Raw genomic sequence first — 17,876 nt, forward strand, 5'->3', positions numbered from 1 at the left:
ATTTTGAAATACTTGTTGTACATATACTTGTATGCTAACTTAACTCCTTATTGAATTAAATAACATATTTAGGTCGAAAATGCTTGAATATATATATAATATTTTAAGCAAACATTCTGTCTTCATTAGGAATTAGTTTTCTTTGCTTTTCTGCATCAAGAATGTTTGCCTTGCCTTTTCAATTATTCTAGACAAAGTAACATATGCTTAACCATGTGTAAAAACAGGCAATGATAAATAAATACCAAAGACATCAAAAGTTTGCTGGGTAGTGAAGACAGATAAAATGGAATGTGTGTTTACATGCTGCTTTGTAGTACAAAAATGAATGCAGTGTTACAATTAGAAACATGCACATCTGCATTTTGTATGCAGGTTGTTCATATTGGAGTTTCTGGTGTGTATTTATTACTGTCTACACATTCACTGCATTCTTTTTTGGGCGTTGCAAACTTTATTCTGTACTGTTCTTGGGAATATAAACGTGAGATTAAAAGTTACAAATTCTAATGTGTCCTCCATGAGCTGTACATAGATGTAAGGATATATAGGAAAAATATGCACAATTAGGTGAATTTACTTGTGTATAAAATCTAGATTTTAGCTAAATATCTTTAAAATATACGGTTAACTGCTTGTCCATTTTTTACTTATCCAATTCATTATCTTACATATTTGGCATGTTTGAAGAAAACACAGGTAGAACAGGAGGACCAGGCCAGTATTCAAATCTGGGACACTGGAGCTTTGAAGCAGCAGTAATAACCTTTTCATCACCATGCTGCATATTGAAAAATAAGTTTAACTAAAAGTTCAATTTTTAAAATCAGCTGAATATTTTCTAATATTGAGAAACACTGCTAATGTTAACAAATTGATAATACAGTTTTAATTAGGCATTAATGGAAACAATTGCAAAGAACCGAATGCCAGCATGTGATGACCGAGAAACTGAGATCAGTGCATAATATTGTGTGTGGAGAAGTAGTGCCGGTCATAAAAGAGTTGCGAGAAAACCAAGAAAAAACTGAATCAGAGTCATGGTGTCTGCAGTCTAGAACAACAGAGTGGTTTAGCTTTTGTTTTAAAATAGTTTTACAAGGATGCATTTAAGAACTTTTTGTTTACACGTACATAAATATTTTTATTCCAATTATCTCTAAATGTCAACATTTTTTAATTTCACATATAAATGAGTTATGGGCAGCGCTCCATTATTATAAAAACATATTGTTGCAATGCAGATTTTTTTGTACTTTTAAGAAAACACAAAATGAAAATTTCCTGTGACTAATATTTTCAAGAGTGTTTTTGTCATTAGTGAATACTGGATTTTCCACAACTAATATCTCATGGTTTCCTTGTTTGTGCAGGCTGCCGTCCATACAGCATTCCTCCCTGTGAGCACCATGTGAATGGCTCCAGACCTCCATGCACAGGAGAGGGTGGAAATACTCCTAAATGTGAGAAAAAGTGCGAAGATGGCTACACTCCCTCGTACAAAAATGATAAACACTATGGTAAGTAAAGTGAATCAGACATGAAAGTCAGAATATTTAGGAAGTGTTGTTTTACACAAATAAACACATTTTTGGTTTTTAATTTATGGGGAAACAGTGTGTGTTTTAATGTTATGTTAAAACACAAAATAATATGCACAAAAAACATAAAAATGCAAAGCAAAATATAAAACACCATTAGTTTTGAATATAGAAATATACTATGTGAAGCTTAGGCGCGTACAATTTCCCTAACCCCCGACACAGAAAGGCAGAACACAGGTTCAGCACAACACCCAGTTTATTTACCATTCTGTTCACAAATACCAGCACCAATGCACACAATCCAGTCCCTTTTCAGCCGGCAGTTCATCTGCCTCCACTTGCTCCTCAGGCTTTGTGTTCTTCCTCCCGACTCTGGTGGTGGCTCATCAGTATTACCTGGAATCAATCCCAAGTGTGCTGGAGGTCTTTTATAGGGCTCTGCAGCTCCCCCTGAACATAAAACATTGGATCGGTAATGGTAACAGCACTATTTACTGTACCAATATGCCATCTAACTAAACTTAAAATAATACAAACTTATGAATATGATAAAAACAACCCCAACAAATTTAAATAAAATAGCAGTGAAAGGCATCTAGAGCAGATTGAGTATACCTAACAAAGTTTTGTAGTGAGCATCAAAAGGAGTTTTACAAAACTCGCACAGTTGCAATATAAAACTACAAAACATGGCACACACAAGAAGTGGTTGACACAATAACATATATAGTAAGGAACAGTAACAGTAGGTAGGGGTAAGTGTTTCATTAGGTCTGAGTGATTTACTTGTAGTTACCATGACCTCAGATGTATCATGACAGCCAGATAGAAATCAGTACAAAAATAGTTAATTAGAACATTAGAACAGTTGTGACGTGAACAGACCATATGGTCAACTGTCCTATTCACCTAAATTCTCCAATATCACATCATGTCGGCATTTAAAGGTCCCTAATGTCCTACTCTCCATCGTACTTCTTGTTAAATGTATCTATGGGTCTTTGCGTGTAGAAAAACTTTATATTTGTGTAAAATCTGCTTTTACCAATCTTCCAAGAGTCTCGGCTTGTTCAAAGATGCCCAAAATTCAAGCTTGATTGAACTTGCCACAATACTCACACGTATATTATATATACTGTAAATATATGTTTAATGCACTGCTACCTATATATGTCCAATATTATAGTTGAAATGAAAGTTCTTATGCACTGACACCTTGGAGAGAGACTCTGCCTGAAGGAGTGGAGGTATCCTAAAAAGCTGTGCAGATGGTCTGTGTTTGTGAGTGAGAGACAGAGAGAGACAATCACGCACTTAAAGATCAACAAACATCAGACCTGCTCCTTTGCTTAAATTCATTGTCCTGGGTATGTGGTCACTTATGAGCCTCAGATGGTATCCTGGCTTGGGCCATCTCACAAAGTTGTGGAACGTCAGTGCAGATGTTGCTTTGTTTGACCCCAAATGATTTATATGAGGTAGACCGTGAATGTGCAGTCAGTGGATGCAGCAGAGAAAACATCATCATTGGATCTGCATTGAATGAGCTGTGAAAGACTAGAGTGGCAGCAGCAGTGTTGGAGGGTGGCCTGAAGTCAACATTCAGTAAATCATGATTGATGGATTGAGGGATAGACACTTTTATTTATTATGTTGTGACAGATATGGGGTGCCACCAAGCTCCAAACCTTGGATCTAACCAACACAAAAACAGTCATGGGTTCAAAACAACAGGTTTTATTATGTCAATACCTCACAAACGATTTCAGGACAGGTTGCACAAACACAATTTTAAACAAGTGCTTCTCCCTTCCTTCTCTACACTTCTCTCTCCACCCACCACCTTCCAGCTTCTTCCTCCTGACTCTGACTCAGTTGGAGGAGGCTGGATGGCTTCCCTTTATGTGGGACCTGGGAGTACTTACAGTGCGAGGTTATAGCCCGATGGATGCACCCCTGAGTCAAGTAGGGACAATGAACCCCTGCAGTACTTCCTGGTGACACCCATGGAACCCAGTAGGGTTGACTCACGTCATTACAACTCCCATCATGCACTGCAGGGTTCCACATGGCTACTGAGGACCTGGGATGTTGCCATTTAGCAGATGGGGGATAATAATATTCAAAATCAGGAGCTTACCTCCACTGCTGTTTTATGTTGTGCTCCTGTCCAGGTAAGGGTCCCAAACTCATCCTTGACGTGATGCTAGATAATCCGGCCTGGAACTTATAAATGTATTAGGCTACCAGCACCGGTGATGATAAATACCAGCAACATAAAGCCCTAAAAATCACATAAAATGAAGATCTGTCATCATATCATTTTGTCGTACCAAATTACTGTATTAGAAGATATCTCAACATCAGCATCAAATACTCAACACTGAAAATAGAAGCTCTAATGAAAACTCATAAATTAACAACTTTTGCTAAATGGTCAAAGTGCTAAAACGTACTGTATGTGAAATCAGCTCCATTATGTTGGATTTAAAATTTGACTGTACAGTAATTTGAAATTATAATTGGGTTAGGGTTTGTAGAGATGTTCGGGTTAATGTTATAATATTTATTTTTCTCTCTATAATCTGTATCTTAAATACTTTTTAATTTATAGCACCACAGTGAGGATCTGATAACTATGATTTTAAATCATGACCTGGATTTTTTTGTTATTTTAAAGGAAGTCAGTCTTACAATGTGCCAGCAGATGAGAGTCAAATTATGACAGAGATATATAAAAATGGACCCGTGGAAGGTGCCTTCACAGTTTATGAAGATTTTCTAATGTACAAAACAGGTGTGTGTATATTTATTCTAGTAGTCATGTCAAAATGTCAATAGAGCTGTATTTCAATCCAGTGACAGAGGAACTAATGGTTAGCTAATATTTCTGACATGATAACTTATTCTTCAGTACTCTTCTACAAATGGCAACAAACACTAGATTCAAAGCTGGGGTGCAATTAATCAGTCTACGTTGAGGTGTCTCCTACTGAGCTGGTTGCTTTAGTCTGCATTGTGAATTTGAGGCCATGCTGCCACATCATAATGGTTGATCTATTTAAATGTAAGTGCTGCTGAGATGTAGTTGAGTTACTAGTTCATTGTCATTCTTTCCTCAGGGGTATACAAGCATGTGAGCGGTCAGGCTGTTGGAGGTCATGCCATTAAGATCCTTGGTTGGGGAGTTGATAATGGCACTCCATACTGGCTTGCAGCGAACTCATGGAATACCGATTGGGGTGATAATGGTAAGTTTAAAAGATTCGCTAATAATCTCATGGTTTTTAAGGTTTTTTATTTTGTTCTTTATTTTGGATTCCTTTTTTACTTTTTGGGATGAATCTTAAGCCAGTTATGTAGATTCATGTTGTGATTATCACAAGTTAACAGCACTCTTTTAATCTTCGTGGGTTGTAGTCTTTACAGAGAACCTTTCATTAAGAATATCATATTAGTAAATCTAGCATTATGATTTCTAGTCTTAAATCCTTAGCTACAAACCTACACTTCCTACTTAGATTGTATAATGCTGGCAGATGCATTCTGTAGTGAGAATGTGTTCAAATGTAAGGATGCATACACGGCAGCTTTATGTGGCTTTTTTAAGCTCACCACAACTAGTCTATATGGGTCATCTAGTCACCATGCACTTTCTGGTGAATACCACCCATTTCTTGAGAGTTTATATAATGAAACTTCACAGAATTCTGCTTGCAGGTGTAACATCCATCCATCAAGTCATTTTTTGAATTCACTTTTAACTTTAAAGCAGTCTGCAGTCTATTATTGTAGCTATTCTCTAATCCACAGTCTATACTTATAGATTTAAGCACAGGGTGGGAACCAGCCAAGGACTGGGCTCACACTCACCATCACTGCTGGATCTGTTAGGAGTCATTGGTTAACTTAAATGCTACCTCTTTTGGACGGAATGTGGCCACACGGGAGATGTTATGCATGTTAAACTCCATAGAGACAATGAACGACCAAATGAGTGGAACAGTGCTAACTGTGTGAATCTGCACAGCAGAATATATAGCCTTAGATGTGGGGAGTCAAATTACATAACCTGGAGGGCTGCACTGGCCTCAGATTTTCGTTGCAGCCAGTGTAATAAGAAGCCACTTACTATATTATTGAAACAATTGTATTGCTCTATTTTAGTTCACTCCCGTGTTTTACGAACTGGAAACCAGAAGTATGTGTGGTCTTTACTTGCTTTTTTATTAAAAAAGGAATCAGCAGCTAACTTGTTCCAATTAGTGATCATCATAAAGGAATGACTAATGATTACCAATGTGCTCAGGCTCACTAAAAACGTTGATCTTCTGAAAAGGAAAATTTGCAATATTATAAGCACCTGTCATGGAATAATGCTTTGTTCACATGCTGATGGAGTTTTCGAAGCTTCAACTTGTGACATTTCAACTTCCCACGTCATTATGTTTGCGTGAATTTCTGGTTAAGAGTTTTTGGGAGAAAGCTAAGGTTGCTGCGGATTTTGTTTACTTGCTCTGAGAATAAAATAAAAAAAAAGTAAAGATAAATTGCATGTTTTCATGAAAATAAAACGCAAAATAAATGTAATAAAGGTGTATTGTGACACTCCAAATGTAATTCGACCACAAAAATGCCATTTTTGGCTAACTGTGTTATTTTTTTTTTAAATATTTTACTTTATAGAGTAGAATGAAGTGAAAGGGTCAGCATTACGTCACAACTTAAAGAATTTGGGGAGATTTGTTTTCTCTGAATTGATTGACCGTGAGCTGTTCATGTCAAATTTCTGACTTGGGAACTCAAGTCTACCATCTATCTTATAGTATGTGAATGAGGCCAAATAACATGCAGGACAAATATAATTAAATATAATGTGTCACTAATGTAGAGAAAAGCCAAGCAAAATGACACCTTTTATTGGCTAACTTAAAAGATTACAATATGCAAGGATTCGAGTCAACTCAGACCCCTTCTTCAGGCAAGAGGTAATGACATGGACAGCGACATCTTCTTCTTAATGAAATGCAACATCTTCTTCTTAATGAAATGCAAAGATTACATCTTGCCTGAAGAAGGGGCCTGAGTTGACTCGAATCCTTGCATATTGTAATCTTTTTAGTTAGCCAATAAAAGGTGTCATTTTGCTTGGCTCTACATTCATAATGGCTAACACGGTACAACACCCTAGTACTACATGTGTCATTAAGAAAGAATTGGTTTCTTATTACGAATTTGGTAGATTCAGAAACAGCCTTTTTAGAATAGAGTTGGATAGCCCCATTTTATAATGTTAAGGAGTTCCTGAATTAAGAGTGTTTCCAATTTACTAGGCTACTGTTTTACGTAGACTGTGCTCTCTCTGTTTTTAGGTAGCCTTCATGGTTAACTCAGTTTGAGTATCACAACTTCATAAAACCCATGCCGGTACTTTTAACTCCTCAGGGCAGTTTACTTCACTTTCAGAACACATGTAGTACAAGACAAGAGCCTTCCATTATGTCTTTAAGTCAGCCATCCAGACAAGTACTGTATGTTTTGCCATTGTGTTTGTTTGGCAATGCCATTTTGGATTTAATAGCTAATGCTTTGTGTTTCCCTTTAGGGTTTTTCAAAATTCTGCGCGGAGAAGATCACTGTGGAATTGAATCAATGATCGTGGCTGGGATCCCGAAAGATACATCTTCTGCTAATCTTCTTTAAGTTCAATGGAATGAACTTAAAGCATATTGGCTTTTCTCTTTTTATTTTCCTTCTGTGCAAGTCCCGACAGGCACCAAGTGCCAGGGTATGGAGTGATGTAGACATCTTCTTAGTATCCAGCTGTCTGCTCTCCTATTTAAAATGCTGTAACACTGAGCACACATTTAGCTGCACTCTCCACAACTCTGGGAGTAACAGCAGATGTAAACTATTGAGATCCTTTTTATCTTCTGCATTTCAAATTCTGAGAGCTGGGAAAAATGAATTTGACACACCAATCGTTTTATGATCTTATCAAATTTGAATGCTTGTTAAACACCTAAATGGATAATGATATGTACTCATTTACTGCACAAAATGTTTTCTTCTGCTGGTCAGTAGATAGACGATCAGTTGTCTGAATGTTTTTAAAGATCGAATAAGATTGAATTGGTTTTATTTCAACAAATAGTATACTTACTCCTTTTTTTATAATTCTTTTAGTGGAGCACATTGAATTGTGGCACTTTGTGCCATAGCTTCACGTAACTTGTAGTCCATAAAGTCAATATTCCAGCACCTTTTTAAAGCATTTCAGAAATGTCATGGTTTTAGGAGAATTTTATTTAAATGTTTATTTTTAATAAATACTGGCAAATTGCACAGAATCTAGTACACATTTGAGATTTTTCTATTTTTTCCACACTAAACAATGAGGCACACCTTTGACAGCACAAGTGGAAAATAGGGGGAGCTCATGTAAGGCAAAAAATAAGAATTGCCTGTTTAGTATAGCTGGTAATGAGAATCAGCAACAAGCTACTGATGTTTTCATGGATGCATGTTCTTCAAAAAAGAGTGAGAAAAGTTAATATTAGCTAACCAAAGAACTTAGATTTAATGCAGTGTCCTTCTTTAGTCTGGAAATGCGTCATAGTTGTAGTTTACACTTTCCTGCCACATTTCTATTTCGACTGGATTTTAAGTTATGGTTTGACACAATAGAACAAACAAAACATATTATTAAACATAATAATTGTACACTCAAACTTTTTTGGCTTTACCAGGATAAATTACTTTATGTTTGGATATGTAAAGAAAAAAGTTACCATTAAGTATAAAGTGCAATTAATACATTTCCTTAAGAATGAAGTTGAGAATGTGCTTATTTGAAAATGTTGTGTGGATGTTTGGATATTTTCTTTTAATATGTTGGGACTTGGCTAATATTTTTTAAATGAAAATACAATCTTAACAGTATGAGTATCACATACAAAGAGTTTAATTGTCATTTAAATTTTTAAGGATGATAAACTAATCCTTAATTATTTTTTATGAGTTAATTGATATTGTTTCTTTTTTATTTAAATAAAGCCAATAAAAGTTTCATGAAACGTCGAGTTGCTTTTTTATTGCAAGTATGCTAAAGGTAATCATTTAAGTTCATATACTTTTTTTTTAAATCACCTGGCAATTAAATCCTGGGTTGGCACTCACTCTTTTTGAATTATATTCAATACATTATTATTTTTAGTTTCCTTACATCCCTTTGGTGTGTGTGCATGTTGTGGACACTGAAATCATTATTTTTTTAAACAGCAGACTGCTTATATTTTATTTATATATATATATTATATATATATATATATATATATATATATATATATATATATATATATATATATATACACACACACTCACCTAAAGGATTATTAGGAACACCTGTTCAATTTCTCATTCATGCAATTATCTAATCAACCAATCACATTGCTTCAATGCATTTAGGGGTGTGGTCCTGGTGAAGACAATCTCCTGAACTCCAAACTGAATGTCAGAATGGGAAAGAAAGGTGATTTAAGCAATTTTGAGCGTGGCATGGTTGTTGGTGCCAGATGGGCCGGTCTGAGTATTTCACAATCTGCTCAGTTACTGGGATTTTCACGCACAACCATTTCTAGAGTTTACAAAGAATGGTGTGAAAAGGGAAAAACATCCAGTATCGCGGCAGTCCTGTGGGAAAATGCCTTGTTGATGCTAGAGGTCAGAGGAGAATGGGCCGACTGATTCAAGCTGATAGAAGAGCAACTTTGACTGAAATAACCACTCGTTACAACCGAGATATGCAGCAAAGCATTTGTGAAGCCACAACACGCCGCACAACCTTGAGGTGGATGGGCTACAACAGCAGAAGACCCCACCGGGTACCACTCATCTCCACTACAAATAGGAAAAAGAGGCTACAATTTGCACAAGCTCACCAAAATTGGACAGTTGAAGACTGGAAAAATGTTGCCTGGTCTGATGAGTCTCGATTTCTGTTGAGACATTCAAATGGTAGAGTAAGAATTTGGCATAAACAGAATGAGAACATGGATCCATCATGCCTTGTTACCACTGTGCAGGCTGGTGGTGGTGGTGTAATGGTGTGGGGGATGTTTTCTTTGTACACTTTAGGCCCCTTAGTGCCAATTGGGCATCGTTTAAATGCCACGGGCTACCTGAGCATTGTTTCTGACCATGTCCATCCCTTCATGACCACCATGTACCCATCCTCGGATGGCTACTTCCAGCAGGATAATGCACCATGTCACAAAGCTTGAATCATTTCAAATTGGTTTCTTGAACATGACAACGAGTTCACTGTACTAAAATGGCCCCCACAGTCACCAGATCTCAACCCAATAGAGCTTCTTTGGAATGTGGTGGAATGGGAGCTTCGTGCCCTGGATGTGCATCCCACAAATCTCCATCAACTGCAAGATGCTATCCTATCAATATGGGCCAACATTTCTAAAGAATGCTTTCAGCACCTTGTTGAATCAATGCCACGTAGAATTAAGGCAGTTCTGAAGGCGAAAGGGGGTCAAACGCCGTATTAGTATGGTGTTCCTAATAATTCTTTAGGTGAGTGTATACTGTATATATAATTTTTTTTTTTAATTTTGCTCAAACACACCATGATGAAATCTATTAAAGTACTAATTTCTAAAGGAATTTATGGTGCGGTTCTTCACTGGAAGTGACGTCATCCCAGGGTCCAGAACCACAAGTGACGACATCAGGGCCAGGGGGAATTTCCCGTGAACGGTCTGCAGGAAAATGAGAAAAAAGGTCAGTGCACTTCGCCACCCCCTGGTCTTTTAGCTGCCTCCAATGTGCACGTGTGTGATAATGGTAAAACAGACACAGTAAGAAATTTTACAAATATAGGATCAAAGCTTTTGGGCTGAACTGTCCCATCGCGGCAGTCCTTCTCCTCCTTGACCTGTCCACTGCCTTTGACACAATTGACTATGAGATATTGCTGAAGCCCCTTGTTGGGCTTAAAGGGGCTGCTCTTAACTGGTTCAGGTGATATTTAACTGGTAGACACTTTTCAGTTACTTTAAATTCCTCTTTTTCGTCTACTGCACCTCTTAAATATGGTGTTCCTTAGGGATCCATTTTGGGTCCTATTTTATTCTCTATATACCTTCGTCCTATTGGAGCGATTTTTAGGAAATTTAACATTTCTTTTCACTGCTATGCTGATGATATAGGTTTATATTCCTGTCTGCAGCTCTGCAATAAATCAACTCCACAACTGTCTTTTTGAACTAAGATCCTGGATGGCTAATAATTTCCTTGATCTGAATAAAAATAAAACAGAGGTGCTCATAGTGGGTCCATCAGCTAAAGCCCAAATTGGTCTTGGACCTCTTGGCTCTTTCTCTGTCTTTTGCAAACCTCAAGTCCGCAATCTAGGTGTTATCTTTGACAGTAACCTCTCTTTTGAGAAACAAGTAAATTCTGTCTGTAGTCAAGAGTTGCTTTTTCCAGCTTCGTCTATTATGTGAGATCAAGCCTTTTTTTTATCTTCTAGGGATCTTGAGAAAGCTACTCATGCTTTTATTTTTTTTCGACTCGATTACTGCAACTTGTTGTATTCTGGGATTAACAAATCCCTGATACACAGGTTACAGTTGGTCCAGAATGCTGCCGCTCGCTTTCTGGTTGGGGCAAGAAAGTGTGACTCCTTTTCTCCTGTTTTAGCTTCTTTACACTGGCTGCCTGTCAGTTTTCGAATTGATTTTAAAATCTTGTTGCTTGTTTTTAAATGTTTACATGGGCTTGCTCCTGTCTATTTATCTGAATTGTGTGTTTTACACCAGCCATCCTGAGTGCTTAGATCTTCTGTTCAGTTGTCTCTTGTTGTCCCTCGTACCAAGTGTAAAACCAAGGGGGACAGGGCTTTTGCAGCTGCTGCCCCTCACCTGTGGAACTCTTTACCTCGTTACATAAAGGAGTCGTCTACAATTGAACTGTTTAAAACAGGATTAAAGACTCATTTCTATTCCCTTGCATTCTGTGACCTTCAGTAATACTGATGGTTTCCTCATTGTGATTATATAACATTACTTCTATTTATTATGTATTTTATTTATGTTCTTATATTTTATTTCTATTTATGTTATTTGTTTGTTTCCTTTTATTCTATTATTGTAAAGCACGTTGGCCACAGCATTCCTATGTTGTTTTAAATGTGCTATATAATTAAATTGACAATGCATTACACTGATTTCTGCATCAAAAAGCTGCCCAGGACAACAGCCACCTTTGACATTGCTGATTTCTCAAGACTGTTTATTTTCAATTACAATTTTTCTCAATTGGTATTATTATACTTTAATAAATACTTTGTTTTTAAATGTTTATATTTTGTCTTTATATCCTGAATGACTGAGGTAAAAAAAAAGTAAATAATTATGACACCTGATGCAGGGAAGATTGCCATTTACTCATCTGTGCAGAATTTATTAAGGGTGAGAGGTCACACCAAAGTTCTTTGGTTAACACATTAAGTTCAAATCCCTGTTGCTTGCCTATAGTTTAGAGTAGTCAGTGGGTTAGCACCTATGTATATGAAGACACTGGTAAGGTGATATCCTCCTTCTCGCCCACTCAGGTCAGCCAGGGAACAGCATCGAGTGGTATCAAGTCTCAATCCAGACTCTTTTCCTGTGTAGTTCCTAGATGGAGGAACAAGCTGCCTCCCTCCATCCAAACTGCTGGCTCCCTCAATTTGTTTAAGAAGCAATTTAAAACCCATCTGTTCTGTGAATATTTGTCTAATTGATTGATTGAGATAAAAAATAAACTTTGCTCTGTGATCTTTCATATTGTGGGATGATTTATTGTTGTATTAAGTTTAATTGTTCTATCGATTGTTAATCTATGCTTGTACATTTATTAGTTCTTACATTTTTTCACTTGAGGCAATCAACTTGTGTTACCTGTCCTATTATACTTGCTCAACAAACTGGCCCTAGCCTAATGGTGCTAGATTATGTTTGCCTCTGCTGTAAGTAGCTTTGGATAAAAGTGTCTGACAAACAAATAAATGTAATTGTAACAACTGTTGAGTCTTCCTTGTGGCTTTATCTGTCAGCCAGAAAGGAGGATTAAGTAGTGGTTAAGTGAGTTGGTAAGGTGTGTATTGTAAGTATTGCTATTTTGTTTGGATTATCTGTTTTTTTGTGATTATTTTTGCTTCTGTTTCTGAATTCTACTCTATGAATGGTTTTTAGGGTTTGTTAGCTTTGGATTGCCTGTTAGATAAGTCCATCATTATATTTGCCTAATTTTGCCTTCTTTCAATAAATTGAAAGAAGAAGAAGAACATTGTCAAAATTCTCATTACCTTTTTGTTTACACATCAGAGTTTTTATGGTTTCTCTCCCATGTTAAATTTGGGATTTATCTCTAAAAGCTAGCTTCCCATTTATAGGCCTCTCTACTCCAAAGACTGCAGGTTGCATTTGGGGGTCTGGTTGGCTTGGTTGAGTTTCTTTTCCGATGACCATTGAAGGTCCTTACACACTGAAGAGGCCTTCCACACTTTTTGCCATTTTCCAGGCTCCACATCATAACACCCTAAGTTTAACAGAAAGCCAGTGTGAGAAAATAAGGACAGGAGTTATGTAGTTGTACTTTGTAGTTCTAGTAATGATACTTGCAGCAGTATTCTGAATTACCTGAAAGCTACATGTAGTATGATTTGTGAAAAATACATTGCACTAAGTAGTCAGTTCTACTAGAAATAAACAGAATCAGAAATACATATTCAGTAATAATGCATTAATTAAGGAATGCTGCGAAGAAAGTTTTAGTTTTCTTAGTTTATGCCCAGAAACACCTCCTTTCCCAACCAGGCTGCGGCCTTTTGGTTTTAAGTGACTGTTCGGTCCAATTGAGGGAGGGTGGAGTACAGCACAGAATACTGATAGCAGGGTATTGATTGAAGCGGTAAGGGCGGCGAGACGCGGGGGATGAGGGATTGGAGAGGGTGCTAGAAAGTTGTTTTTGGGGTTATGAAGTCAGCGATTGTTCAAGTAAATCTTTTGTGACACTTTATCATGTCAGTCGCTACAGTATCAAAGAAAAGATAGAAAAGATCGCATTACCGCAAAACAAAAGGTGATTAAACATCAGAACCAGGTGTAATTGAAAAAAGAGCAGGACAAATCGAGATCAGAAATAAAAGGCAAACAGTAAACAACAAAGTCTTTTCACATTCGCATCATTCTTATGCACAAAACGTGGATTTACACAATAATAGACCATACGCTATGAGAATCTGTGGTCCTGCAACAGTTAAAGCAACGACAAGTTGAATTTCAAAGAATACACAACTCGGTCAGGTGTATATTTATGATCACAGAGAAGCGATGCAAATTTTAACAGGCAAAAAGAAAGGTGATGTACTGTATATATTCCGCGAACAACATTACACACCAAAGGAGATCGTGATATGCCATTCGTATTAAAATGATTACAGATTACTGTGAGAATAGCTTTTGCTATGACAATCAATAAATCACAGGGACAAACATTAGAAAAAGTCGGATTATTTATTAGGGAAACAGAAACAATATTCACTCATGGGCAGTTATACGTTGCGTTGTCACAATGTGTCTCTAAAAAAAATTGTTTTTAATGAAGCTTTAAAGTAAAAGTGCAAATAATGAAATTGAAACAGTTCCAAAGAAAAAAAAAATTAAATTGTATATTTGATTAACCAAACACAGGGGTGTCCTCAACAATGAGTATCCTGCGAGCCGGATTACCCTGGGGGTAGTGCCATAACTAACGCTCCCTCACAATGCAGGTAATGTGAGCAACCGCTTGTTCAACACAAAGTCAAACCATTGGCACCCAAGGATTCTCCAAAGAGACACAGTACCGAAGGAGTCCAGTCATCGTCTCAGGTCACTGGGCTGCAACCATATAGCAAGGCAGGAAGTACCAGGACTCTAAAGACTTGCATCTTCGGCATTTTGCAAAGATATCGGGAGCACCACACACCCCTTTCCAGTGACCTTGTGACACCATGAATGTCGCTGCCTAGGTAAATAAATCTCTCAATATGGTTGACGCTCTCTGTGCAGACAGACACACTGCTGATGGCTGTGCCCAAGACGTCATTAAAGGCCTTTACCTTGGTTTTCATCCAGGATACTCACAAGTCCAGACACTCAGACTCTTCGCTCTCTCTCTCCAGAGCCCCAATCACAGCCTCGTCAGCAATATCAAAATCAGTGAATCTTTCTTCACCAACAGAAGGCCTCACAGCCCACGACCCTGCATCCACTCAGCCCAGCACTCACAGTACCAATGTACAGGCTGGCCATAATATTCATAAACTTTGACGGTATCCTGCAAAGTCTCAGAATGTCCCACAGGGCAGCTTGACCAACTCAGTCAAACACTTTACAAAAATTGACAAAGGCTCCAAAGAAACTGCTGATATTCACTTTTGTGAACCCTCAGTGCTCTCAGGATGCAGTTGATGGTAGACTTCTTAGGTGTAAAACCAGACTGCGTTAGCAGTTGGTAGGTGAGCAAGTGATCATGGATCCTATTGAGAATGACCCTAGCAAGGAGCTTACCTGGCATCGAGAATAGGATTATCCTCCTGTAGTAGCCACAATTCAGGAAAAGGAAGGGTGATAACAAACAGATCAAAGAAAGAAAAGGCTGCATTTACACAAGCACTCTGATATAACCTGATTCTGATTTATCTTCATACCTAATAAAGATTGAATTTTGCTGAAAACACCCACAACCACTGCTTTTGAGGCAGCTCAGGCTCCTTCTTCAGGCAGGTTATAGTACTTTCCTAAAAGCTAACCAAATCAGCCCGATAGACTGAATGGACTCCTTTTGTCTACCTACCCTCTTATATTTTTGCCCCATTTATACAGAGGAAGAACTTGAAAATTCCAAGCTGTGAGGCCTTATTTGCCAGTGTGAAAAACAATTTTTTTTTAATTAAAGGTTTAGGAAATACCTCAGAAAAAAGGAACTATGGTATGAATTTCTTATTATTACAAAGAAACTGCATAAGTTAACATGCACACAAAATCAAACAACTCCTCTTTGTGAATAATGATAACACTGATTTTAAAAGGAAGTACACATTATTTACTGCAAATTAGAAACTCAATGAATAATTGACCACAAATTCAGAAAAAAGGCTTGTTGCTACTTAAGGGTTACCAAAACCATATCTTGTTCATGGTTACTGCTGTACATACATACTAACATACTAATAAACCAACTCAACATAACACAGCACTTTATTGGCTTTCTCAGGATTGTCAAACTAACTTCTTAGGGGCTATACTGCCTTCTAGGTTAACTCTAATTAATTGGTTTATTAAAGGCATTGTTTAGCAATCATTCAATTGGAACAGTCATCTCTATTAATTATTCAGTTACCAGTAAAAGTCAGATAGTCAGCTTCTCAAGAACATTGGAAACAAAATGTCTGTTTTTTAAACCAATGTGTTTTCCCAGATATTACAAAAAAAACAACATCCAAACAAACACATAGGATTATTTATCTTTAAAGTAATCACTGTGACCAGTGTGTATTGTTAAGATAATTTAGGTCAGAGGACTGCTAGGCCTGCTATGGTCATTAAGATTTAACATTGTATTATGATTATTTAAAACATATACAGTGTCAAGGTATTTCAGTATAATGTCTAATGGTGGAGAAATTGTCACACTATAGTGGCTTACACATGTTAACAGCCATCAGATATACATTTCTATTTATATAAAATCCAACGTCTGTCCATATGTCTGTCCGCTTTTACTGACAGAACTACTTAATCGATTTAGATCAGGTTTTTTTCCATAATTTGCTTGAACATTCAGGTTGATTTTGCGATTTCTCTCATCACACTTAGTATAGTAGTTCGCATACTGGAGTGATTTATTCGCACTAATCCAAGGCAGAGACTGCAGGTCGAGTGGAAGGGGAAGCGTGACATCAGGAATTGAGAGCCGGGCAGAGCCCTCCTCACTCATGCGCCAATGACTCTAACACTGGCCATATTTTGGAGCGTTCTTGCCTCCGTTTAGCTATTGATACCTGTTTGTTTATTGATTTTTAACCTACTACTATATGGGACACCTAGTAAAACATATATGTAAAAAGTCCAAACAGATAAATAAGGATGTTCAAAGGATATTAACCATTAAACATTACCTTTAAATATGGAAATACAAAATGAAAATGTGTCTAAAACAAAAAAACTTTCTTCATAGGGCCTATATATTCAAACATGTTGAAGAATCCATGTTCTTCAATTCATGTTGATTTCTACTTCTCTCAGCCCCTCACAGTGTAGAAAACACAATAATGTGATCTGCTAAAGGCTTACTGTTCGTTTCATGTTCACTTGCAAGAAAAGATCATGTTGTCTTGTTCAGGATATGTTTACAGAAAAAGATGCTATTTGCATGTGCCTACAGGCCACTGACATTCATAATCTCCAGATGCACTTCCCCTGTCACTGCTATGTCCATCAGTACACCCAACAGACAAAGTAAAACATTGAATTTTTGCAGTTCTGTGAAAATTATAAGTCACTTGTATAATGTAGGCACTTGTGGCTCTGAAATCACATTAACATCTAGGAAATATAGTACAGCAATCATCATTTTCTGTACATACCATGTTTATATATCACCATACTTTATACTAATCAATCCTGGAAAGCTACTGTCTCACTATTAAATAATTAAAAATAAGACAATAAAGGGTTGGGTTTCATCCTGGATACCCCATTTGTTTGCAAATTTGCTCTAGTGATATGACTGATATAGTCAAATAACAGTGACTTAGCTTGATGATGGTGCTTATATCTCCTGAGAGGAGAGGAGATAGGGATAAAAGATGTGGCACCACTGTCTTTAGATGTTTGCTCTTATTTGGCGGTTCTTGGAGTTGTGGGAGAACGCGGAACTGCACCATTCCCATAAGAGGCAAATCAGTCGGCCATGTCTGACTGCGATTTTATTTTCTTTGCCCTACACAGACTGTTACTGTATACAAAGATATGGATATTTGTTCTCCTACTGCCCAGATACATTTGTGAACGTTTGTACATGGAACAGAGTAATTCTGTCACTGCAGCTGCAAGCAAAACAAAGTACAAAGCAAACAAAAAAAACAAAGCAAAACAAGCTTTTACATTAATTATTCTAGTCTCATTTATTAGCAAATTTTAACACAACTGCCTAGTTCAAGAGTTCAAAAGTGGTCGATATCGTCCCCCTGGGGTCGATTTGAACTTTCTAGGGGTTTCAATAAAAAAA

General features: G+C 37.1%; 1 protein-coding gene across 2 annotated transcripts in view; it reads left to right on the top strand.

The window, feature by feature from the left end:
- The window catches only part of LOC120525837 (cathepsin B-like), a 29,807-nt gene extending 21,741 nt beyond the window's left edge, over positions 1-8,066 (top strand). For both annotated transcript variants that reach the window (XM_039748451.1, XM_039748450.1), the window contains exons 7-10: positions 1,374-1,520; positions 4,225-4,341; positions 4,667-4,795; positions 7,150-8,066. In XM_039748451.1, the coding sequence (XP_039604385.1) occupies positions 1,374-1,520; positions 4,225-4,341; positions 4,667-4,795; positions 7,150-7,247 (491 nt within the window). In that variant the 3' untranslated portion in view covers positions 7,248-8,066. The remainder of the gene's footprint in view (positions 1-1,373; positions 1,521-4,224; positions 4,342-4,666; positions 4,796-7,149) is intronic.
- Positions 8,067-17,876: the final 9,810 nt, after the last annotated feature.

This window comes from Polypterus senegalus, chromosome 3, assembly GCF_016835505.1.
Source record: "Polypterus senegalus isolate Bchr_013 chromosome 3, ASM1683550v1, whole genome shotgun sequence".
Lineage (NCBI taxonomy): Eukaryota > Metazoa > Chordata > Cladistia > Polypteriformes > Polypteridae > Polypterus > Polypterus senegalus.